The sequence below is a fragment of the Seriola lalandi genome, unplaced genomic scaffold (assembly GCF_002814215.2).
Source record: "Seriola lalandi dorsalis isolate HSWRI2012SDOR001 ecotype SW California unplaced genomic scaffold, Sedor1 jcf7180002054690, whole genome shotgun sequence".
NCBI lineage: Eukaryota > Metazoa > Chordata > Actinopteri > Carangiformes > Carangidae > Seriola > Seriola lalandi.
In genome coordinates, this window is record NW_019525243.1 from 1,030,787 (window position 1) to 1,057,045 (window position 26,259).

Genomic DNA, 26,259 nt, shown 5'->3' on the forward strand with positions numbered 1-26,259 from the left:
TTTTCTGTTGTCACGCCATCATTTTGAGCATGTTTTCACCTTCCTCAAATATCTTATAATTAATCCCTTAATTAGGGGAAGTCATGCTGTTCCCTTTGTTTTGTTATGACCACAACATGTATGTTAACCAAGATTAGCTGTGTAACTCAACACTAAAGTCAAAGACCTTGAATTCCCCTCTCCCCCATTACTATTTAGCATCGCCTTTCTGCTCAAGCCCCCATTTGAACTGTAAATAGTAGTTGGGGGTTTGTGGTTGGTTCAGATAAAGAGCACTGCGAGTAGATTGTTTGAACCTCCGGCCAAACACTACAGTCCTTGGGCCTGCTGTTTCTGCCTCTGCCACTGCTTTGTGTTTTACCAACGGCTCCACTCAAACCCAAACTGAATCAATCAGACCCTGGAGTTCATGAAATGGCCGCTGTACACTCAGATGGCAGTTTATTAGGAACACCTAGGTAAAATCAATGCAGCCTTAATACGACAGTCCTGCAACAAATCCTCCTCTCATGCGGGTTATAATGTTCAGTTGGTTTTTTTTTTTTGAAACTGTGTTAAAGAGGTCTTGATTCAGTTGTGTGATTATTTTGGTGGTGCTGTTGAACATCGTTGCATTATGTTCCTATTATTTTGTCCGCCCCATTCGGCACCGGCACCACAAACTGCAGCCTCCTAAATAATCATACATTTGAATCAACACTGTTTCAACAAAACTGAACATTGAAACACTCATGAATGGGGATGTGTTGCAGTGTTAATACATTAGACTGCATTAGTTTAAGCTAGGTGTAATAATACTAATAAACCGACAAGTGAGTGTACTGCTGAGGTTCCTCCAGTGTCTCCAGTCTGTGGAGTTTTTTTGATGATAATAACATTTGGTGGACCGAGAATGGGCTACATAATGAGCCCCCATCCACTGGTATTTGTGTGTCTCTGGTAGGTGAGGAATGCATGGGCTTGAATACTGATCATTTCAAAAGACTCCAGTTTTTTCCTAGAAAACAGTTTGGGGCTGTTATTAAATTCCAAAATCAGATTTGATTTCAAAGACGTCCCCACACTTATTTGCACTGGAATTGCTTTTTTACACCCGCAGTTCACGCACTTCCATGTGTTCCCATTGTCCGTGACCTGTTTTGCTGTCTCCAAACGAAACACTATACCACTCTCTGTATTTATTTGATGTGCTGATTCTGCTGCACAGGCATAGAAAGAGAGAGAGTGAGTGAAGGAGAAGAAACAAAAAAGAGGAACGAAAGGAGAGAGGACTGTCAGACCGACATCTGAGAAACAGGAATTTAGTCTTTCAGCACGAAGCCTTTGTAAAGTCTGTTGTTTCTGGCAGAAGTGCACAGAGGATGCATAACAATTGCAACATAGTATCATGTGTGGATTTTTTTTTTTTGCATGCACTGCGTGTGTGATTACATTCTTGTGTCATCAATGGCTTCAGTATGCTTCAAACTAATTAGAATGTACAACAAAAGTCTTTAAACCTGTTCTGGATGGCGCACATTTGAAGGTGGGGCAAAAAGCCATCACAGCCTCCTCCCAACTGCATCCCAATGCCTCCCTGATCGTCTCCAACAGGTCTGTGAGAGTTAAAAGTAGTGTTACTCCAAAAACAAAAGAAAAAAAAAAAAGGACAGGTATTTTTACTGTTTCAGTTAATTTACACTAGTTTATTTATACTGAACTAGTTCATTGTTGAGTTATACCTTAAATCCATCTACAAGAGCAGGTAGACGTGTCAGGAAACAGCAGATGTCTCATATTGAGCAGGATTCAAGTTATGTCTGGAAGTAAGCTGTCCATGAAAAAGACAGTAATGTAAGGACACTATACAAAAATCACAGAGATATAAACCATCCCTCAGCTGTGGTCTAAAGTGGTTCAGTGCCCAAAGCTTTGGACATTGATATGTGTTGATGTTGTGTCTTACAGTTTAGGCCTACACTAGCAATCAGCTGGTACACCTAGTATTGATCGGCTATTGTTTCCTGACACCTATTCCTGCTCTTGATATTGGCCTTACTGATATGCCTCTGTCCTTTCTGTTTTTTTAGAATACCTTTACCTTTTACTCTACTAAACATCGGTGGATCTCTGGGTTAAATGTGGATATACTCTTTGACAGTCCCTTAGGCAAGTAGGTGTGTGAAGAATGAAAAGGCAGAGGAAGGAGTTGAAACCCAGCCTACTTCCACACCTCCACACTGGCCAATCGCTGCGTAAGGTTGTGATTTACATGGTCGACAGTTTTTGTAATTTTCTGTAACAGACAATACAGTGATTGACCAGGTGTGTGAAGGTGGGAAACTGGACATGATGGGAGCTTCTCTCAAGCTCTGTTTTTTTTAATTCTTCACACATACATATGACACTGTCAGATGTCATGTAACAAACCTGTGCAACACCGTGAATGCCTTGATAGACAGGCCCCTTGAAATGTGCGGTTATTCACATTTGTACAATTCATTGCATCCAACCTTCTCTCTGTGACAGCAGACTTTTTGCCTCACCTTCAAGAATGGCCGTTTGAAACAGCTGTGAACACTTCAGCCTTCAGGGAAGGAGGTTTCAGACACTGTTAGATGATCCGACAAACACTTTGTTTAAAGCCAAGTCCTTAAGACTAGCTTTACACGGAGCTGCTGATACTGTAGAACTAAAGGTTAATCCTGCATTGAAGGTCTGTGTTTTACTCATTCACACCCAGGCAGGCTCCAACCATAACCTCTGCTTTAATCTGTGTTTTTACTCTGACATAGTTTCACTCTAATTGATTGTCTACTACCAAAATAACCTCCATAATTGTGCTTGTGTAAATACAAGCCATGAATGTCATTTCCACACGGCCGACATGGCCCCATTAAGGATCAAAGCCTTCACTTCCTCTCAGTTATCTCCACATCAGACAGTGGACTGTTGTGTGACAACAGTAAAGGGGCAGCTCCCAAGGTTTCCTCAAATCCACCATATTCTTACTTCACACTAGTGCTTGGGGCTGATGTGTGACACTTGTTCATGTGAAACTTGGGTGATTTTCATGCATTTGCTTCAGCAGGAGTTTTTAATGTTTAATTGCATGCATTGTCTAATGAGTAGTTTCCATAAGTGCACAAAGGTCCATTTAAAATCCAATGCACACGCGACAAAAACTGCTGCATGACACTGAATCTGAAACTGTAGAGCATCTGGGAACCGGGTTTCTCTTTTTTTCCTCAAGGCATTGTACAGCACCAGTCTTTGAGTGTTTTATTCCTGCGAGACATCAGTGACAGTTTTAGAGGGCAAGAATTCAAAGACCAAGAGTCATTTCTAATGAATTGCACAATAGGGTGATTCGAGGTCCTTCACTGCCTCTCTTCTGTGCCTCTTACAAGATTTACATGACGTGCGCTGAGTGTGTGCGCATGCGCCTCACTCTGAGCACTTATGACAGGCCTCTGGGATTGACTGTACATCAGCATGTGATTGACACAGTCATTGTACATGTGTGTTTGCGTGTGCGTGAGCCGTGTGTCACTGGATCTTTTTATAGAGCTGTATTCTGAGTCAGACCCTAGGAGGCCTGTGTTTGGCTGCTGTACACTGCTTGCATAAATAAACCTGTTTATCGCCAACACTTCTCTCACACACACACACACATAACACACTCAACGCATTTCACTTAGGCTATTTATTCTGTCTTCCGTCATGTTTTCTGCCTCCTCTGTCTTTGTCTCTCTCCTCGCTTGTATCATTCTCTCTTTGTTGATACGGTATTTATGGCAGTGATTTTTTCCTTTTTTCCCAGCCCTGTCACTCAAACGCAACAAGAGCTATGAAAAGGATATGCAGCTGTGTGATTTGAGAACAAGTAGGTTAGAGGCTATACAGCCTGAGTGAAGAAGGCACAGCAGGTTGACTTTGTGTGATTGTGGCATGAATCTGCCGTCTGGGCTGATAGTGTGGGTTGAGAAGAGGGACAGAAGACCATGCAGTCAAGACAGTGTGGGAGGTTGCCCTATGTCTCCGTCTGGGTATTTGGTATCTCTGTCTCGCACTTTCTTTTTTATCTCTCACAGCCTCTTCGTTATTTTACACATATCCTTGCACCTAAAGTGATAATGGGTGAGCAGAAAATGGCCACATCTCCACTAATGCAGGTAAAGTTGAAAATGCGTCCTTTTCTCTTTTTCGTGGCTTTCTGTCTGTGCCACTGTTTTCAGTCAGAGAACTTTCAAATACCAACTCTCTAAAGTGGATCATTTAAAAATGCGTTACTTTGGAAAAAAGTTCTGATTTCTCCCCTTAACTTCATGAAGTGGAGTCATTTGGAATAAGCACAATTTTTTTTGCTCAATTATTCAACCCTGAGTTGGTCTTGTTGCGCCACACAGCAAAGTTGCATCTATTGATGTCCACTCGCCTCTTTGAATTGACTATTTATGCCTTCTTACCATCTCTAAAATTCACTTTGCAACCAGACCACATGCACCAAAAAATCTGACAATTTAAAAAGCTGGTGAAATTCTTTTAAAAGTAAAGAAATTTCACAATTTATATATAGATTTAACTTTTCAGTTACATTTTCTACACATTTTAACACAATGGTCTACATGCTGTTTCCAAACCTCCTCCACATTGCCACACATGCAAATGGGGTGGCAAATATTAAATCATCTTAGTTAAATTTCTTTCTGCCTAAATCAGTCATGTTTTAGTTTTCCTATTTACTCTAAAGATGGTGTAAAGCTGCTTGCTCAAATGGCCACTCACACTTGTGCAACTGAAAAGCGAGATTGGAAGATGTTCAATGCCCAACATGTGCCATGTAAACAGCATTTTCAGACATGGTGGACGTGGTGCTTGTCTGGATGTGATAAACAATATTGGAAATCTTCTTGTCAAGCGAGACAATGTTTGAGCCGTAGCATGCCTCTGTTGCCACGGTGCTCAACCCGTTGATACGTCACACCCCTCTAATGGAGGTACAGGAAACGGGGAAAGAGATCAAATCTGGCAACTGTTGAAAAGAAGAGCAAGTTAATCACTTTACCAGTCTGGGAACCCTGCACTCCTGAGTCAGGAAGGAGGAAGATGGTGTTAAAGTGATGGATTAAGGATGAGTGAGCGAGCCTAGAGTTCAGGTTAAGACTGACTCAGAAACGGATAGCGGTCCTGTCAAGCATGGCAGAACAGTGGCGTCCGGCCTGTGAAGTGTCTGCATGGTGCTTCGGTGCGAGCGGCAGAGGAAATGAAAGTCATTACTGTCAGTGTGGAGTGAGCTTCATGGCCCAAACGGGATTAGACAGTGCATCCGACATTGTTTCTATACATTGGTAGACTTAAAAGTCAAGCGCAAAATGGGATTAAAACGAGGGAAAAAAAACCAATAAATAACCTTCAACAACCTCCCTCTCTCTTTTTGCCTCTCTTTTATTTCCTCTCTGCCTTCCTTCGCTACCAATTCCCTTCCTATTTCATGTCTCATTCTTTCTTCGTACTCTTTTCTCTTTCACCTGTCTCGCTCCCTGTTCCGCTCTCTCTGACGCATCTCTCTTTCCCTTCTTCCGTCTTTCACACAGTCATCCCCATCATCAAAATGCACAGGTAGGCGCCGACTCCCACTCACACTTTACATTCTCTGTTTTGCAAAAAAAAAAAAAACATCCTTCTGGGGCCAATTGGCGCTTGAAATCCAACTTCATTCCCCTCAAACTGAACCCTTTCAAAAACAAACCCCCCACCACTCGCACTCTTTTTTTTTTTCTCCCCTTCCTCTTTCAAAACAGCCCCATAACAAACTGGCAAATTGTTGCCCTTCCTTAACTTTTAAGGGTATTATGCACCATGTCCAACTTCAAAGCCTGTCTTAACTCCACACTTTAATTGTATCTTCCCCAGCTCTCTGCGTGCCATTTGATTCTGCTGACAACAGCACTTCTCCCTCCGTTCTCCTCCATCCTCCTCCTCCATCCCCTTCTTCCACTCATTGGTCCTCGCTTGTGCTGTGTGTTGACCCCCTTGCACCCCCACCAACACACACTGCTCCTCTCACCAGCTCCTTGCTCCCTTCAGAGGCCATTGTCCCCCTGTTGTCACCTACTTTGAAGAGGTAGCCTCCATTTCCTCTCTTGGCAGTCGGTTGTTGCCCGGGGTGTGTACACACCAAACAAACTTGAAACAGTAACCCCCTGTCCTACATTGGCTGTCTCCTGCTCTCTTTATCTGCGCGCTCTCTCTCTCTCTGTCTGTGTGAGCTGACTTCCTCCTCATGGCCCTGGTTGATAATTGCCATAAGCTTCCCTCTTGGTTTCATTTTCCATTGTCCTCCCCCAAATTCTTGGCTCTGGCTTGAGATAAAGGGATGAGTACTTCAAAGGGGTCTGCAAAGAGTTTAACCCCAAGCCGAAAGGAACAGCACACAATACTGTAATTGAGAGCAGTTAGTGATCACAGAGCTGCAGCATGGAGAGGACAGCACCGGTAGACACACACAAACACACACACACACATACACACACACACCCTCTGAGTGTTTATGACTGCAACTGAGGTGGCCAGTTGCCTTTACGACAGGCCAAGGTTGCTCAGGAGACCATATAACCAAGTTGTAAAAACCTCTCTAGTCCTCTTAAGGTTTTAAATGGGAGGTGTTTTCATCAAATATGACATCAGATACCATAAAAAATAAATAGCTCGGTGTATCTTGTGCATCCAAAAAAAAAGAAAAAAAAAAAGAAGCAGTCAACATTAAAAAAGTTGATTGACCCGCAGGTGATTTATGCGTGCCCTTACTTCAGTATTTATAGTGCTCTTTGTAGTCAGACTGAATTTGACCTGTCCCTGTAATAATATCCTCCCAAACACAGAGATAGTTACATCCCATAACCTCTCCCCCCTGAAGCCCTCTTTCAAGGATCTTTTTATAGGGCCAGAAGCCAAGGACACCCCTGGTCTCAGGCCAGTCACGGACCTGGGGTCAGCTCCTGAGGGGCAGCAGGGAAGACCCGACCTATGGGGACCTCCCATGAACCATAGAGGGGGTTGACAAGGCAGGACATGACGGCCCAACTGGCCTCTGGTACTGGCAGGGGGTCCACACCATCGCCATGGTGATGGCTTCCACCCTGGTGTGTTTACTGTCAGAGTTCAGCTTGGGCCCTCCAAAGTTAACAAAGGCTGACATTGTCTGGGCACCTCTCAGTATATTATCCAGATGACCTGTGTGCCTACAGAAAGACCTAGACTGTGTAGATGAGCTTTTATGAGTTAAGAAATTGGGTTCATGCAGACTTGTTTTAACTCTTGAGTCATTAGTGTCTCACATCTGGCATGGTTCCAGATGTCAGATATAGTGTACATCAGTGGTTCCCAACCTTTTTTGTCAGACATGCCCACACAGACCTGTGTAGTACTCCTTCACTGACACTATTGTTTCAGCCGTTTATCCATTACTTTTTGCTGACTGTTTCAACTTCTGAGGTCGCTTGCTAACTAGTTATCACACACCCTCAACCATGACGTTCAGGTGTTGCAGCTATCTCACCTAAATGGACATTTACTTTTTATTCAAATTGTAATTTCTATGTTTCTAATTTAGCTGAGCTACTTCACAATCTTTCCACATACCCCCAAGTAACCTCCTGCGGTACAGCTGACCCTGACTGGGAATCAATGCTGCTCATCTTTTGCTGGGACAGTAAATTTGATGTGGGATGTTTTTGTGCAGGATGTGAAGGCGATAAAGTGGCCTTTGAATGATGAGTAATCCCTTAGTCATCATGGCCTCTTCAAGAGCAATTTCCTCTTTTATTAACCTTGATGGGAAGCGAGACATCAAGGGAGAAAGTTTCACAGCACCTTTAGCAAACAGGCTGATCAAAGTGTTTGCCGTCTTTGTACTGTACTTTTTGAATTCATGTCCACTGAGACAACAAGGACACACAGACACCCACTGTCTCGCTTTCAAGAATATAGCCAGTCATCTTGTACAAAGAGTCCCCTGTGGTGGCTCATTTGAACACTAAAGACCTATCCAAAACACTATCGACTCTGTTCTATAAACACTAGTAGCATCACTGACTGTAGCCAGTCCAGTATGAAGGAAATGTAGTGTCCAAAATGTCCACTGCTGTCTGTGTCCAAACAGCTCCTCTCAGTCTGACCAGTGAATGGATGTATATTGAGTGTCTGAGCTGTCTATGGGCTTTTCACTCCTTTTCGTGTTATCTCATGCTGCAGTTAAGGAGTATTCAAAGAGCTCAGAGCTGTACAGAAAAAGATGCAGAGGGGAGTAATTCTTCTGTCACTTAAATGATATGATAACATCCTTCATGGAATTTATCCTCAGTGAGCATATGTTTTAATCTGGTGTGTATGCATGTGCCCTCGTTGCCACTGGTAGGAGCTGTGGAGTGATAACACCACTATGATTTGATTTCCTATTGCAACATGTTGTATCTAAATGAGGATTGGGGATGGATATATGGACTATCCATTATTTAAGAAGCATGTTTTCAAGCCTGAAAACTTTTTATCATGCAGAAGTTCCCTTCAATAAGGCTTTGAATCCTGCAGCAGGGACACTGATCTGTGGCTCTATCCTTTCCAAAGAGTGCATTTATGAGATTAAAATCATAGTTTCGCTTTATTGTCTTCTTGTAATGTGACCAAAAATGCATATGACGATATAAACATGCCATTTGATACAGACCGGTGCATGCATTGTGCATCCCCGGGACTGGGGGGTTAATCTCAAAAACTATGCGGGTCGTGAAAAGAAAAGATCCCTGCGTCTTTAAAGTTTATGTAGCAACAGAGGGATTGTAGCGATAATGCTATTAGGGCGGCAGATCAGTTACTTCTGACGCTCCAAAGCCTCAGGGAGTTGGCTCAAGATTGCTTGTCTTTGATAAGGTCCTCACGATGTAGCTGCAACTTCGTGAGCTGGGAAAAGATTTGGTTAATACGTAGCAAAAAAAGCTCGCAGGTCAGGAAATGAACGGAACAACCTTTAAAATATATTTCACCTAGAGTGACTGCAGCGTATCCGGGAATCTCCGCCACTTATTTTTCTTTTTTTTTCGGAGGCGCCAGGCTGCAATTGTTTTTTATGCAGCTGTCGGGACCCGGCAGTCGGTTCCTCACTTTGAAGTGCGCTGCTCCAGCTTCTCCGTTCAGTTGGTGTTGGAGTCGCCTACAGGAGAGACCTACCGTGCGGCATGGCAGCCTGAAACCATAGGGAGGAGAAAGGGAGGAGGGAGAAAAGCGCTATTTTTTTCCTCTCGAGTGCATTTTTCTCTCCGTAAACCGACTCAAACCTGAACGGACTGTATGTGGACGCGTTGTGGAGACGAGTACTGTGGATTATACGCGCTTTTCTTTGTGGATAAAACAAAAAAAAAAACACATCAGGAGTTTAATTTGAGGAGAGAACTCGTGGATCGATGGTAAGTTACAAGAGTGTGTGCCTCCTCAAACTGGCCCCCATTGGAGTTCCCTTTGATGTGCTGTTGACTCGCCTTTGAAGTAATGTTCTGGGGAAAATGAACCGCTTTTGCTGCGTTTAAAGACCGAATCGTTTCTGTATCATTCACTTCATTTTTCTTTTCCACATCGTTTTATTTCATACTTAAAGTAGAAGTTTTCGAATAAGTGTTTCTTTTTGTGGAATTCCTCCCCCACAAGATCTGAGACTTTGGTGTGTACATGGGATTGGACGTTAAAGTGTTGTTGTATCTTTTTTTTTCGCCTTAAATGTAACATTAAAAAAGAAACTTTAAAAGATTCCAGAATATTTGACAGTTTTAACTTGAGAGGGGTTGTAATGTACACGGTGTCATGCAATGTAATTTTGAATAGTTACTTTTTCGAGAAGTAGCCCCGGGTGTTGGTGTAAGAAGATTTTGAGCTGTTGCTGTGTCTGGAGCTGTTTCTACTATCCCTGTTTTCTACTATGTCTGACAAGTTTAACAGTGGAGCAGTGTAACCGAATGTCAGTGATACGAAGTGACATCTGCTATGTTGCACATCAGCCGCTGATACATTATAACATTGATGCTTTGCGGGGAAGCAGCGATCATCTGCAACAAACTGGTCATAATCTCCCCGTTAATGGAACATCAGATAACTGGATGTTTGAAACATTTGAGCATGTTAAAGCCCCATGAGTAGTACACCAAGCGCATACACAGCAGCAGCAGGCAGTTAACTCCATTAACTATTTTGGTCACGTTTTTCGATCTCTTCGAGTTTGTCCCACATCGGTGTCCTACAGGTACTCATGGGCAGGCTCAATTTGGTGTTTAGTCGCTTGTGATGAGATGTAGAAACGCAGGAGTGAGTGCTCGGACATGGGGAGAAAAAAAGAAAGACATGTGTTTGCATTCTGCAGCAGGCAAGCCAGGCTCTAACCCTGACATCAGCCGCGATGGATCCGGAAGCGTTAATAAAGCCGTGTCCGTGCGTAATGCGCTGGCATTCTGAAGGATAAATGACTTATTAATGGTGTTCAGTTCACAACTCCGCTTGACATACATGTGATTACTATTTTTCGTGTTATCGCAAGAGAAGACTATTGTCACATTCATTGAAGGTATCGTCCAGGTGGCTCTCTGCTCGGCAGTGCATGTGCGAAATCACTGTTAAATTCTTGTTAATTTGCGTCCCAGCAAATAGCGCCTCGGTAGAAATTACATTCCAGGTTGAGATGTGAAGGACTGCTGTTTATGTAATGCTGCTGCAGCGTTTTCTCAGATTTTTTTTTCTGTGAACTAGCCTGTCTTTTTCTGTAAAAGTCAGTGAGGGACTGAAAAGACTCTCACTGCGTCTCTGCCCCTTTGAAGTTGGGGCGGATCTGGTTTTGATTAGATCAATACTTTGTGTTTCAGAGAGAAGACGGGCAGCCAGAGAGAAGCTCCCCCGCTGACATAAGAGAGTGAGGAGATTACAGTAGAAGCTCAGAGGAGTCGAAGAACACACGGGCTCTCTCCTGCTGCCTTCAGAGCCATGAGCCGGGCGCTTATGGACCATATCGCCAGTAGTTTCCGAGAAGATGCTCCTCGACCCCCGGTGCCCGGGGAGGAGGGCGAGGCGCCCTGCTACCCCGGCAAACTCGCAATGATGAAACCTTTGGAACCCCCCAAATCGGTTCTGCTCGGCTCTGCGGGTTCCTCGGCCAGGAGGAACGAGGATGGTCTGGGGGAGCCAGAGGGGAGTGCCTCCCCGGATTCACCGCTTTCCCGGTGGACAAAGTCTTTGCACTCTCTCCTCGGGGACCAGGACGGTGCTCTTCTTTTTAGGACATTCCTGGAGCGAGAGAAATGTGTCGACACTTTAGACTTTTGGTTCGCCTGCAATGGCTTCAGGCAAATGGACCTCAAGGATACCAAAACGCAGAGAGTCGCCAAAGCAATTTACAAGCGCTACATTGAAAACAACAGCATTGTCGCCAAGCAGCTCAAGCCCGCGACTAAAACCTTCATACGGGATAATATCAAGAAGCAACACATAGACTCTGCGATGTTCGACCAGGCGCAGACCGAGATCCAAACCAACATGGAGGAGAACGCGTACCAGATGTTTCTGACCTCTGACATTTACCTGGAGTACGTGAGGACTGGGGGAGAAAACCCGAATCACGTCAACTCGAACGGGTTGGGCGACCTGAAAGTTGTATGTGGATACCTGCCCACCCTCAATGAAGAGGAGGAGTGGAGTTGTGATTTCAAAGCCAAAGCGCTGGTTGGACTGTCAGCGAAGGCAAATAGGGCCCCCGTGTCCATGAGGGCGGTGGAGGTGATGGAGAGTCGATACAGGTATGGCTGCAACACCTTTTAAACCGTATTTAGCTTTACAATCAGAATTCACACTGTACATATATAATCTATACAGTAGGCTATATAAAAAATCTAATGCGTAAAAGTGGAAAACAGATTTTATCCACTTAACTCCAGGGTTCCTGTTAAGTTTGTAGAAAACTCTCTGTCTTTCACTCCTTCGCTGTCTCTGGCTCCTCTCACCATCTCCAGCAGCAGCAGCGCGCTGTTGGCGCTGGCCTGGATTTCCGGGGCTTTGAAATAGTTCCGCAGAATGAGGGATCGTCTTCCACGGGAAAAGTTCACAGAGCACGGCTGGCTCTGGCCCCAGCCAGCAAATAATAGATGATGACATTGCTATGTTATGCCTCCTCCTGTACCACCGCACTGTCCTCAAGCCTTTGGCAGAGATATACATCTATAGCAGATCTATAGATGGCGTTTTGGACTAGATGTTCTATAGCTTCCTATCTCAGTTAGACTAAAATCAAAGTTCAGATTGATAATGCATCCCAAATAAATATGAGCTGTTCTGGAGGGCTTTATAAGCCTATAAAATAGAAGTAATCATAAATACCCTGTTAGAATATGATAAAGACGGCATTACAGAGACTATGTACTGTTGCTAATGCAGCACTGAATCACAGGCTTCACTAAGATTTTAACTTGTATAATAGGCATGACAGGCCAAGACAACTGATGGCTACCTCCTTTGGACAACATGGATTTACAGTTTGTGTGTGTTGGTATGGATGCAGGTGGATCCCAGACCTTTCTTTTAGTGTGATGCTTGTTGGCCAAACTGGTAGAAGAGTCCGCTTTTGACATGGAGCCATGGTGCCTTTTCTCTCCCCTCCCATTGTCACCTTACAGATTTAAAACATGTGGAACTCATTTCTCCCCTTTCCGCTTCCCTCTCCTCACCTCTTCTCATCTCAGGTTTTCTTTAAAAAAAAAAAAAACAAACCCTGAATGGCAGCAGCTACAGTACAAAATCAACCCCCCCCCCCCCACAACCTCCTCCCCATCCCAACCCTCTCACTCTCTTCTTCCCTCTTTTCTTGTTTGCATCAATTCTCCTCTGATTCCCTCCTTTGCTGCTTTCCCCCGCCTTCTCCACTTTTATCTTTTCTTCCTTTTGAAAACTCAGGGATGGGGACTACGAGGCATGCTTTTGGAGCGAAAGTGAGGGGAAAGAGAGCGGAAAGGAAGGACGGTGGTGGTGGTGGGGGGGTTCGGGCTCACCTCATGAAAGAAAGGGAGGGAGGAGAAAGTATAAATGAGGGGGTGAGAGAGAGGCAGGGAGGGAAGAATGCAAGGCCAGCTGTGTTAAATACCTGACTCTTTGCAAGCCCCTCTGAAGGTCAGCCTGGAGCTGGGGGCCTACTGCTTTAGTCATGCTGGGTCTCTCCCTCCTGATGAAGACCCCCCCCTTTTTCCTCTCCCCTTTCTTTCCTTCTCTGACACACTCTCATGCTTCCGCTCTATACTTTTTTTTTTTCTTTTTGCTCACTCCCCCCTTCTCTCCCCCTCCTGTACCATGGCAAGAATGCATACACAGCGGGAGATGTATGCTGAGGAAAGAGTGAGTGTGAATGAGAGAAATGGAAAGAGAGAAATTGTGGGCTATTTAAAAAGACATAAATGGGGCATAAGGAGAAAACCAAAGTTTTCCCAGAACTTGTATTTTAGGGGAGGAAGTTTCCTGACCCAAGATTAGCCAGTCATATTCATTCATTACAGGGTGTAGTTGTTACTAGTAGCAGGAAAGGTCACACACACTCATGCACACGCCCTCATTCAATCATCTCTCCCCTTTGTGTCATTATACAACTTGTCTTCATCTTAGATCCTCAACATAAATGAAATACACACATCTCACTCCACAGGAAGTAGAAACTGGATGTCACCCACCTGTTGGATGCTGTTTCATAGTGTTGCATTAGTATTAATCTGTTCTGTGCCTGTGTAACCTCCCCAGATCATACAAGAGAGGAGACTCGCTCAACCCCTGCCATATGGGCTCTTTTGCCCCCGTCAGCAGCACCAATGACAGCGAGGTGTCTAGTGACGCTTTGACCGACGACGCCATGTCCGTGACTGACAGCAGTGTGTAAGTGGATATTAACTAAACGTGTGAGTGTGTGTGTGTGAGAGAGAGAAAGAATGCCAGCACAGGACAGTGTTTCTGGGATTTGAAATGAGGTCCTATGGAAATCAAAAAACTAAGATGTGTGACACCTTGCTCCAGCTGGTTGTTGGGAGACATGGGAAGAATGATTTTTCTATAGTAGTGAATTGTAGCCCCTTGAAAACACTTTGAGGCACTGGAGCAACCATGATATGACATGAGTTAATGCTAAGCCCCATCCTTGTATCCTTATCCTTGTGTGTCTAAAATAACATTTTACTGTAAATGCAAAGACACTTTTCAAGTTGATACATGCTAATGGTCAGGGAGGCTTTACATGTAGTAGATTAATTCAACCATGTCTTATTTATCAGCAAGATCACTCAAAATGTTCTCAACTGATTTGTGCTGAACTTGGTGGAGGTATGTTGCATGGGCCAGGGAAAAAGTTATTCCAATTTTGGGACAGATCCAGATCATTTACTATCAATTTGAATTTTTCCTCCGAAGTTTGGTGTAAGTTTTTTGACATTACCCTTGGCAGAGGTCTGCACTCTCTGAATGCCTTTCTCGTTACTTTCTTTGATTGACTGATTAATAACAACAATAAACAACTTCAGAGAGCCCATGCAAACTTGTTTTGTCAGAGCAAGAATCCAAAACCCAAAGATATTCAGTTTACAATGGAACAGAGAAAAGCAGCAATGCAAATGCTTGGTAATTTGCTTGCTAAATGATGAGAGGTCAGCTATCAAAATTATTGTCAATTAAGTGCCTACGGATTGACGAATTGTTTCAGCACAAAAACAGTGCTTAATGCCGCTATCCACCTGTAGTTTGTGCTTTTCTGTGTACATGCCTGGGTCCTCCTTCCGCTAAAGGATAACTTGGCATAATCGCATGTCTCTCAAGTGACAAGGTACTATGAAGTCATTGCATGGTCCATAGCTCAAGGCCAGGAATGCTCAGGTCAGCTGGTTCAGGACAAAGAGCAGATAAATCTTGGTACAAGTTCTTCTTTACCTCATCTCACATGGGAGGCGTCAAGGCCTACATGGATGATGTCATTGAAAGGGCAAGCTGAAGATGACGAGCCAAAAGTACTTAAAGAGGGAGATACTGATGTTTAATGCAACCAGTGGGCTGGGCTACAACTGAATATGGCAGCTATAAAGAGTGTTTTACAACAGGGAGCCCTGTGCTCAGGCATATCTCTAGACAGCCCAGCTTCAAAGCGGCCGAGGCCAATATAGTCCTATTCTGCTGTACTTTGACTCAGTGCAATGACAAAGCTCTGGCCACAACGACACAACCCACCACCCCCCCCCACATTATTTCCTGCCTGCTCTGGCCTTGATCAGAATATCTCTCTTTAGGTCAGTTAAACGGACCCATAAACATTTGAATCTCATTTACAGATACACACACACTCAGATAAAGAAAAGAATAGAAAAGGGAAAAAGCAACGGGGGAGGAGGCATTTGGGTGGGAAGAGAAAGACAGTGGTGGAGGGGGGATTTTTGCTTATATCTTATTTATGGATTTGCTTGGACGCTGGGGAATGCAGCTGCGCAGACTTCAAACATTACCTTATCTTACAAACCAGCCTTTTGATGTGCGGAGATCAGAGGCTGGCTGCGGCAGCGCTTGCCAAATGAAGATTGGAGGGGGTGGAGGGGTGGGGGGGTTGCTTATGCGCATGACTGTGGCATTTCAAAGCAAAAGTGGAAAAGTGCTCCTCAGTTAGGCTAGGTCACCAGGAAACTGCTGTTTAGCATGGGAGAAAAGACACTGTTTTACACTGTCAAGTGCTTCAGTTTGAAGCTTGAGCTTTGCTGTTTGTTGTTTGATTTCATTTTTAAGCCAGTCAGCCATTCAGTCCCTCAGATAGATTTAACCAGGTTAGCTGCACCCCTGGGTCCTGTCCTGCAGTAACTCTTTGAATAAGTATAATGAGTAGCTAATGCTAACAGTGTCCTCAGCTCGACATAACAGTCGGTAGGGGAATGCTAATGCTGACACTACTTGTGGCCAGTAGAGCAGAGTGCACTGTGATTGCATTGTGTGTGTGTGTGTGTGTGTGTGTGTGTGTGTGTGTGTGTGTGTGTGTGTGTGTGTGTGTGAGTGCGTGCGTGCGTGCGTGCGTGCGTGCGTGCGTGCGTGCGTGCGTGCGTGCGTGCGTGCGTGGGGTTGAAAGGAACTGGCCAGCAGGGTGCCCTGTGCTGTGCTGAAGCCAGAGCTGAAAATGAGTGTCATTTCTAGGGCAAACAAAACCTCCTACCACCTCACTCAGAACCATGTAACCCGATCTGCTCTGACACACATACAAGGCCGGAAATGCTGGCATGATTTACCTCTGAGTATCTTCTTTGTTCTCAGATTAAGCCTGAAAGATGAAAAACAAAATGGATAAGAGAATTAATAAATTAGATTTCTTCTTGCTTGAACTGTGTTTGATCTACCCAATTGGCTAACAAGCTTCTTCCTGAATGACTGGTTGGTCTTTAATGATGTATTTGATTGGGTAATTGACCTTTGTGATCTGTCTGTACACCCCCAGAGATAGCATCCCTCCGTATAAACTGGGCTCCAAGAAACAGCTACAGAGAGAGATGCAACGCAACATGAGGATGAACAGCCAAGTGTCTCTGCCTGCTTTCCCTGTAAGTACACAAACACACACACAAAACCACACACGCTCAGAAGTCTTTTTGAACCTGGGTCCCACAGTCTAATTTCCATACCACCCTCTGTTCCGGGTCTCTCTTGGTTCTATGAATAGTTCCGCACAAACTGTATTCGGCATTCTCAATTCAACAACACCAGCAAAGATCTGAAGAGTAGCGTCAAAGACCCAGCCTCCCACACACACACACACACACACACACACACACACACACACACACACACACATGCACACGCACTCATACACACATACAAACACGAGCCCCCTCGCTACCTTTGGTGTCACCTACACCCCCATTAGGGTTCCTTGAAGTCTGCGGGAAACGGGGAGGTCTCTAAGCTGTTTATCGCCACAGCGCTCGGAACACACCAGGGCTTTTTCTCCCCTACTGATGCTGTAAATATGGAGAATAGGGAGAGATGAGGAAGATCTCTGCCGCTTTATCCCGAGGGCCCTGAAATCAGCCAAGTTCCCCAACAAAAACACAAAGATACTCAGACACATTCACACGCACATATGCGCACACGCAGCGCTTTGATCCAAAGATGAATGGAGCAAACGCACAGGGAAGTGACAACTTCCAACAGAGCTGGCCCCCTTTTTTTTCCAATGCACCCCCCTGCATATACATACACACACACACAGTCACGCACACAAACACACACTCAGCCAGCCCCCTCCCCTAAAAGTGAGGGATCTAAGGGAAGAGTTTGAGCGTGTCATGTGAGGTCTCAGTGGGTCAGAGGGGAGTTGGTAGCTTAAGGCTTAATAGACGCTAACTTCAGGTTGAGAGAAGGCTAGTAAAAGGTCTGGAACAGAGACGGGGACATTTTACACAAGTATTTGTAGAAGAAGTAGCTTGTCAAATGAACTTGATGTAACCCCCTTTTTTTCAGAATTCTAAGACATGCAGCAAGTGTTACTTGTCTTAGGAAAAGATTTACAGATTGGTTTTTGCCACTCTTTTTCCCACTGTCCCCTTTTTGCTTTATTTTCGCTTTTATTCTTGTTTTTGTTTCCCGTCTGATTTTTGGCGATGGCTGCCATTCCCATGGTGCACCAGCCTCAGGCTCCATCAGACGGCTCCTCTTTTTCTCAGTCTTTTCTCCCCTTCATCCCTACTACAAAGGGATGGGAGAAACAAAAAAGAGGAAGAAAAATCAAGAAAGCCCTAGTGCAAAAATGCAAATAATTTAAGATGTGAGCACACACACACACACACAAATTCTCATACTGTCACTATACTGTACCTCAAAGGTGCCCAGTGTGTGACAAGGGGGGGAATAAATTACCTCAACCTTTCTGATCTCACATCCTTTTTGGCACCTTTATCTCTCTCCTCCAATCCTTCCCTCTCTTCATTTTCTCTTTCTCTCCCCTCCTGTGAGCACACATCTCTGCATCTCAACTTCTCCCATTTTTTTAATCCCTCATCCTCTCCTCCCTGTAGTTCTCTTCCACCCCCTGTCGATATGTGGCTTTTATTCCTAGATGTAAAGCCACTGCTTCCCATCTATCTATCCCTCCATCCCTCCCTCCACCACCCTATTCTCCCCCCACTGAGTGTTTGATATTTGACGAGGAAGTCTTTGAAGTGAGCTGACTTAAAAGAGGCCTGCTGACGATGACAGAGGGAACCAGCCGAGGCCTAGCCCAGCGTGACCATACACCAGGCCTGCCACCCTTTTAAACAACCCCATAGCCCTGGGTGCCTATGATAGTGCCCTGATCAGTACCACCAGTGGTGGGGCAGGCGCTGGTGGAGAACAATGCATAAATGTAGATAGATGAGGCGAGAGAGACTTTGTAGAAGTTTGGGAGGGCTGGGGCTTCGTCATGGAGGGATGACAGGGATGATGGAAGAGCTAATGTATGTTTTTCTCCCCAAAGCGTACTCGTTGTCCTCCCAAGGAGGTGGTCCCAATGGAGCCGGCAGAATTTGCAGCCCAGCTCATCTCTCGCCTGGAGAGCCTGAAGAGAGAGCGGGACACCATTAACTCTCTGGAAGAAAGGCTGCAGCAGATTCAGGAGGTTTGTGAGAGATTGGTTCTTACTGGAAAAGTGAAGAGTTAATTGTTGTTGTTTGTTTTGTTTTTTTTGTCAGATGATGACTCTCTATGCCTTGTTTGTTTTTACAAGGAGGAAGAAAGAGAAGATACTGATATCATGGGAAGTGCTCCCCAGCTATCCCCCCACCCTTTGACCCTCCTCTCTGGCTCTTCTGACGAGGACCCCCAGGCCATCCTGGACGAACACCTCTCTCGTGTCCTGAAGACCCCAGGCTGCCAGTCCCCTGCTGTCATCCGACATTCACCTCGCTCCAGCTCCCCGGAGCACAGGCCCTTCACCCGGGCAGGCTTTGGAATCAAGGCCCTGGTGAGGACTGGGCCCTCCACTTCTTCTGTCTCTAGTCCTGACCAAGGGGCATTCACTCTGGCCTTGGGCCCCGGCAGGACCCTTGTAAGCAGGCAGAGCACGAAACACATCCACCACCACTACATCCACCATCATGCCAGTCCCAAGACTAAAGAGCAGATTGAAAGGGAGGCAGCCCTCAGGGTGCACGGCCTGTGCTCCAGCAGTGGGGACTGCCAGCCCTGCCAGCCTTACCAGCGCAGCCGCAGCCTTGGTAGAGAGACGTGCGGGGCTATTTCAACAGACAACAGTGTGGGGTCAGTTCCACCCCTTTATTTCCCATTTTTCATGTTGATTGTATAAAAATAAACAATGCTAACTCTTTCTGATTTCGTCCTCCCAGGCGTTCCAGTTCTCTATCCAGGCGTGTGTGTCGTTCAGGGGCTGAGGATGGAGTAGCGGAGAGGTGTATGGAGGACTGTGGGCCGTTACAGCTGCCCAGCGACACAACAGACCCCACCCAAAATGTGTTGCAGTGGATCCTGGAAAGTAAACAGCGGGGCAGGCACAAGTCTCACAGGTGAGCAGTGGCTAGAACCTTGAGAGCTTAGGTGTTTGCATGAGTTTAAGTCTAAAATGTGCCAATTTATATCTCACTGTTGCATTTTGTTGATGCATACATCCTTTTGCCCCCTTGCAGTACGCAGAGCACCAAGAAATCTTTTGGAGGCTCCTCCACCCAGACGCACACATGGGGTGGTGGAGGAAGCTGTGGCCACCTACGTAGCCACCAGCCAGCCCAACCATTCATCCAAGACCCTGCCATGCCTCCCCTGCCCCCTCCCAACACTTTGGCCCAGCTGGAGGAGGCCTGCCGTAGACTGGAGGAGGTCTCCACCAAGACCACCAAGCAAAGGTACATAGGGAGTAGTTGCTTTTGGCTGTGGTCTGACATCTTGCTTACTTATGATTTCTAGCCATCTCAGATTTGATGTCTTGCATTGTCACTAAAGGAACTATCAGTTATTATTATTATTGATCATAGCATTAAAGTCTCTGTTGCATCTCTACCCAGGCATGCGATGTCCAGTCTCCAGCGAGAGAAGAGCCACCTAGTGCCTGTCCAGGGTGGGGGGTCCGTCCCTCTGTCTCTAGCCAATCCCAGCCCTGCTGGCCTCCTCACGACCAGCCCCGCTGGCCTCCTCACGACCAGCCCCGGTCTCCACTCAGAAGAGTACGATGCCTCTAGCGTCCTGCCCTCCCTCTCCTCTCCTCCTCTCTGCTCCTCTTCTTCCTCCTCCTCTCAGCCATAGCCTCCACCTTGCAGTATACTTCTACCCTTTTAACTCTTCCTTCTTGTCACCTGCACTGCTCACTGCATATGTAGGGAGACAGACGAATAGTCATGTGCAAACCCACATGTAACGTGTACACGCCCACACACAGTCACTCAAAAGAGAAGGTGACCCCTCCCTCCTTCCCTCCCTCCCTCCCTTGCAAAGCTTATTTTAAGCTTTGTACACACCAGCTTGGCTCTGCTTCAGTGTTTGCATGAATCTTGTGTATTTGTGCTGTGTGTGGGGAGTGTGTAGTCACTGCACCACCTGACTGAGACATCCCTTTCATATATATGTATCATTTTTATTGGCTGTCCTTCAGTGAGCTGGCAGTCAGCTGGGGCGAGCAGAGCCTAGCAAAGAGAGCTTCTCTGAAGTGGGCCTACAAAGCCTTGGACATAGCTGAAGGGGAATTGTTAATACTGTGCCCCTTCTCCATGCGCACACAACACACAAGCACACACTTGCTGATGGCACTGGGTCACTCACTCACTAGTGTTATTCTTAGGTCAGGCTGCTGTTACTGTGCTTCTAGTCTAGCACTGTCTTCTGTTTCTGATTTCTCTTTTTATCATTATCTTGTTAAGTGTCATGAGGGTGTCCACTCCTTCTTACATGCCCTCTCTGTCTCTCTTTGTCTACTTTCAGGATGAAAGAGTGTAAGAAGGGTTTAGGAAGCCATGGGGTGTGCAGCGGAGAGACGGTGGTGACGTATTTCTTCTGTGGTGAGGAGATCCCCTACCGGAGGACCATGAAGAGCCACAGTCTCACCCTGGGCCACTTCAAGGAGCAGCTCCGCAAGAAGGGCAACTACAGGTGTGTAGAGGGAAATTTGAATCCTAAGTGGTATCGATTTAAAGTTTTACAAAAGCGATTTCAGTGACGCCATGTGAACTTTTCCTATCTGTCCTTCAGGGATATTGTGATTGCCGGCAGTAAAATGATATCAGCTCATTGGCCGTGAGAATTGAATTTATTGAAGTTGAGTGTTGGCTTTAGAAGTAGCAACCCAGACTGACTTAGAGCCTGCGTACAGGTCACAGTCTAAAGCTGAAAGTTTAGAAAGGGCTAGCTTTATATTGCACTTATTGTTTTCCAAAATGGCAATTACACAAGTAAGAAGTAGAGGAACTGGTAGAGGAGTAATTCCCAGTATCTTCAGTGGCATGGGAGCAGTATGGCTGACTTTGCAATCTGTGATCATTAGTGTCACCTCATTGTAATGTGGTGACATTTTAAGACATTTTGAGCAATCCAGAAGACTAAAGAAAACCACAGCCTGAAGCGACAGTGTCTGATGTTTGCTACCTCAATTGCTAAAGGCTTCAGGCTGCACTGTCTAGTGATAAATCTATATCTTTGAATTCTGGTTAGTGTGACCTTGAAGACCTTAGATATTATATTTTATTTTATTTTTCTTTTCTTTGACTGTGCTTCATACATCAGTATTTGTTTCAGCGTGTATATGCAGACAGTTTAAGGCCTTCATGGTTTTTGTGTGTGTGTTGAGGGGGGTGCAACGAAAAGGAAAGGACAAGAGGGAGGGAGGGTGGGTGGTGGGGGGGTTAGTGGGAGAGTTTGAACTGCAGCGATTTGGGTCCCATCTGGTATTGATTTCCATGCTAAGGCACACTTAATACACATGGCTTTGAAGCCCCGGCCCCTTTCATTTCAACCAACAAAGACTCACACAAATGGCCAGCGTGCAAATTCTTCACTGATGCTATCAGGGGCTCTTTTTTCTGCTGTGTGTGTGCGTGTGTGTGTGTGTATGTGTATACATGTGTGCACGCATGAATGTGCTTGCGTTGAACACGCACAATGTTTACACATGTTGTAATCATTTTATGGATATTTTTGAAAGGCAGATTGTTAAATGCCAGATCCGCTTGTTTGCCGTACTACAGGGCCCTGACTGAAGCCGCACCGCTTCAATGTGTGTTTGCAGAGAGAGATTTGACTTTGATTGCTTCTTTCCAGTGGGCATTAAAGGGAAAAGATCAAACACTTATTGTTTAGACTGCCATGGTCTCCAGGATAAGCATGGGTTGAGTAGTGTGTTAATAATTACAGGTATCAAACTATGATTTCTAGGCGAAGAAAAAAAAAAGTCAAGGAACCCCTAGAAACTTCTTCCTGTCCAGATGTGTGCAGCATTTTTGGATCAACAAATGTGACGAGCACTTAGCTCTGCAAGTTCTTCACATCTGTCTGTTTACCCCCCCCCCCCCTTCTTTTCTCTCTGGCTCGCTGTCTCAGTTCCTGTGTCATACCATCCACATTTTTTGGAAAGAGAGCTGCGCGGCGCTTTAATAGCAGCCAGAGAATGTGTGGAGTTGGGTCATTTCAACATGGCAGCGGTTCAACAAAGAACAGTACTGCTGGGTCCTGCCAGACGATATTGGTGCCAGATGTCAGAGCAAACGGAGAGAGAGAAGGGGAGAAGGGGGGAAAAAACAGATCTAGCCACATAAAACATGTTCCAGTGGAAATTCAGGCTCTCTCTGTCTCTGTCTGTCTCTCTCAGCAAAAAAGATCATGGCTCTTTGAAGATTTTTTTTTTTTTTTTTTTTTTTTAAGAGTAGGACGGCTCAACTTTTTCTTTTTTTTTTTTTCTTCCTCCAGATAGGAAAGGAGGATACAATTATCAGGCGTGTCTTGTGCTCTTTCATGTCACCTTATTTATCTACTTAGTCTTATTTACTCTATTTATTTTCCTCAGAGACCTCTTGTATTCCGTTTAGTGGAAGCCTTCCTGTATTTCAAATAGAGCTGCTTTTTATTAGTGACCACCCTCATGCTGACTGGAGCTCATGCAGTCACAGGCACCTTTTGCAATGATGTTTTTAAGACTATAGCTCTCGTTTTATATGTATTGCATGTTCGGCTTTGTCAGCCTCCCGTCTCGTTAAAAACAAAATGCTCACAAACACACACAAACATTCCAGTCACCCCACACATGGAGCAAATCGAGGCATTTTTCCATTACATAGTTAATGAGTGAATTCTGAGACCCCCTTAACAAACCCACCCCTGCTGGTTTCTCTTCCTCTAAAATGAGGATAGGGGGGGTTGCATCATTAATGGCCCAGTGAAGTCATGGCTGACGAGAAGCCCCTCCTTAGATTCTTTTCTGTTTCTTCTTCAACACACACACACATATACACACACACATATACACACACACACACACACACACACACAGAAAGTTGTCAGTCGGCTGCCCTTCCTATAGCTCTCAGCGAGAGCTCATGCTATCAACAGGGGTAAGGAAGGACACAGTGTTCTGCTTGCTCTGTCTCCTCCTCCTCTACGTTGCCTCTGTTCTTTCCTTTGTCCCTGTAATAATAAAATAGGGATGAGAAGCGAGTGAAAGCCCGTGCGTATGTGTCTTCTAACGTGTGCATGAGTGGGTGTGGAGTGGGGGGGTAATGACAGGCAGACTTGCAGGCACCCAAAATTTCAGTCTTTGTCAAAGTACCCCTTCATTTGCACGCAGGCCTAATTGGCCCCGGTTAGCTGGGGCAAAACTCACAACAACATGATGGAGGAAAAGGGAATGGGAGAGGTAAAAGAGAGGAAGAGTGGAGGGAGGGATGAAGAGAGCCAGCCTCTCTTTTTAGATCAAGACGTTTCAGCAGCAGATTCCACCCCACCCTGACAAGTCGGTCTATAGGCTGAGTAGCTTTTTGTGGTTGGCGGAAATGAAGCTTGATGTTAAAAAGGTCGTCTGTACATAGTTTGAATGATGCTTGTTGCGTATGAAAAAGTCGGGCTTTCGATATTAACTCTGTCATGTCTTTCTGTTGCAGGTACTATTTCAAGAAAGCCAGTGATGAGTTTGAGTGCGGTGCGGTGTTTGAGGAAGTGTCAGACGACGGCTCCTTGCTGCCCACCTACGAGGGCAAGATCCTGGGCAAGGTGGAGAGGATGGAGTGAGACCATGCTGCACATGTCGTGGAAGAAACTCCTACACACGCGTCACACCTCTATGGATGTACTCCTTCATATGCTCACACAACACACAAACACACAAAGCGTGTGTCTTTTTAAGCTAAGACTGTAGGTCTGGAGATGTTGCTGAAGGGATGTTATTGAGGTCGGTGGAAACGGACTGGATGAAATATGGAGAAGAAGAAAAAAGAAGGAGGACAAGTTGGCGCTAATGCAGGACTATCATGTGAACAGCCCGCCTTGAAGTGAAGAAAACAATGGACTGTGTTGCTGGACTGATACATCTCCATGATTCCAGAAGAGAAAACTCTAGAGACTCTAGGTGAATGACCACTCGTCAAAGAAATGGGGCAGTGGGTTTAAATTTGAGACTGACACCCTACCTGACCCTGCCTGTGCCAGCGTCTGCCCATGGGCTAGCACATCGCTAATATGTATATGCACATATACATGTACATTGCATTGTATTGTGATGCTCGTATTGTTGTGTAAAGATTTCTATTGCTATTTATTGGAGATATCCCTGCCCCACCCTTATTATTCTTCCATGGACAAGCTGCTTGGAGTTGGAGAGACTTCTCCAATTTCCACAACCGTGTTTTTTTTTTTTTTTCCCTCCCTCTTGAGCATCAGTTCTCAAGCAAAGGAAATGGTTTTATTCATTTTCGGCCCCTCATATTGAACTGTAAACTTCAAAAATACCTCTTCAAAAACTCCACTCCTGTTCCTGGAGATTGAGTGGGACATCTCTGATCTCTTGGCTGGAGAGCTTACTGCTGAAGCTTTGAGAATGGCTCTCTGTCACTTAAAGTTTGATAATATATTTACTACAGTGCTATTTGTGGCTGTGTCCCCCATCCACTCTGAAGGGCCCTGAGTGTACTATGAAAATGCTATTAATGTTTAATTCCCAACTCTGGGTCTCTTCCCAGCTAGCCTTGATCCGTTGCGTCTTAGTGCCTTTGTTTCAGTGGCGCAGGCATCGCACAAATAGCCTACGTATTTACTAAGAGGAAACTGCCCACAACAGGTCCTCGAGTCCCCAAAATGTGTTTACACCAATAGTAATATTTACCAACAAAAAGCTCTATGATGTGCTCCCCAACGTGCTTACTTATGTGTATGTGTGACTGAGATGCTTTTGATTTGGATTACTTGGTGTGTATTTGAAGCCTGCACTATGAGTTGCAGATGATAACGATGGTGGTGATATACACTATGTCCATAGTGTTTTAATTGAGTACAGAAGCTGTGCCTACATGGATTCTTGCCGTGTTTTACCCAGTTTTCAGGGTCCTATTACTCCCTTGGTTTTTCAAGGGGCCTTATGTTGAAAAGATATTTTTATGCCTTTTAGTATCCGTTTCATCATGTTTATGTTTTATAATATTTTTCATGGCTTCCTTGGCTCCACTTGTAAACTGTAAATTATGCGTTCTATAGAGCTCAGTTGAAAAGATGCCTCGGTACTTTAATTATTGTAATTATGAAGAGATGTAGCCTTTATTAAAATGTTCTATTTTTCAAATTAGCAAATGGCTTCCTATGTTTTTCAATGTGTGGCTTGTGATTGGGTGTTCTATGGGCTTTCTGAGCTCTAATTGGAATGTGTGTATGTGTGTATGTGTGTGTGTGTGTGTGCGTGTGTGTGCGCGCGTGCGTACGCCCGCCTGTAACAAACTTCACTACTACACACCCTGCTGTGGAGAGTGCAACTCGTTGGATCCAGTGAGAAATCTCTGCCAGATTTGCATCCATTATCAGCTCTTAATTTCCAACAGGGAGTAAATTAAAACATGCAGCATTAATTTGGCCACCGGAGCCTCTGTTTTAGTGTAAGGAGGAGAGAAGGAGAGTATCTAAAAATGTGTTAATGAGACATTTGGCAAATAAGTGCCATAAGTACATTTCACCCTTCTACTTACATGGTAAACCGTTTGGCCTCCTGTGGCAATTTATGATCTGTGTGTGATGTCTTTTGCTCAG

General features: G+C 45.1%; 1 protein-coding gene across 1 annotated transcript; it reads left to right on the plus strand.

Annotated features, from left to right (window-relative positions):
- Positions 1 to 8,962: 8,962 nt before the first annotated feature.
- axin2 (axin 2 (conductin, axil)) lies at positions 8,963 to 25,809 on the plus strand. The gene is made up of 11 exons (XM_023423322.2): positions 8,963 to 9,443; positions 10,884 to 11,810; positions 13,792 to 13,923; positions 16,502 to 16,604; positions 18,518 to 18,658; positions 18,767 to 19,299; positions 19,386 to 19,562; positions 19,683 to 19,898; positions 20,058 to 20,216; positions 20,968 to 21,135; positions 24,132 to 25,809. Exons 2-11 carry the CDS (start codon positions 11,002 to 11,004, stop codon positions 24,256 to 24,258), a joined length of 2,565 nt encoding a protein of 854 aa, XP_023279090.1. The 5' UTR covers positions 8,963 to 9,443; positions 10,884 to 11,001; the 3' UTR covers positions 24,259 to 25,809.
- The last annotated feature ends 450 nt before the right edge of the window (positions 25,810 to 26,259 follow it).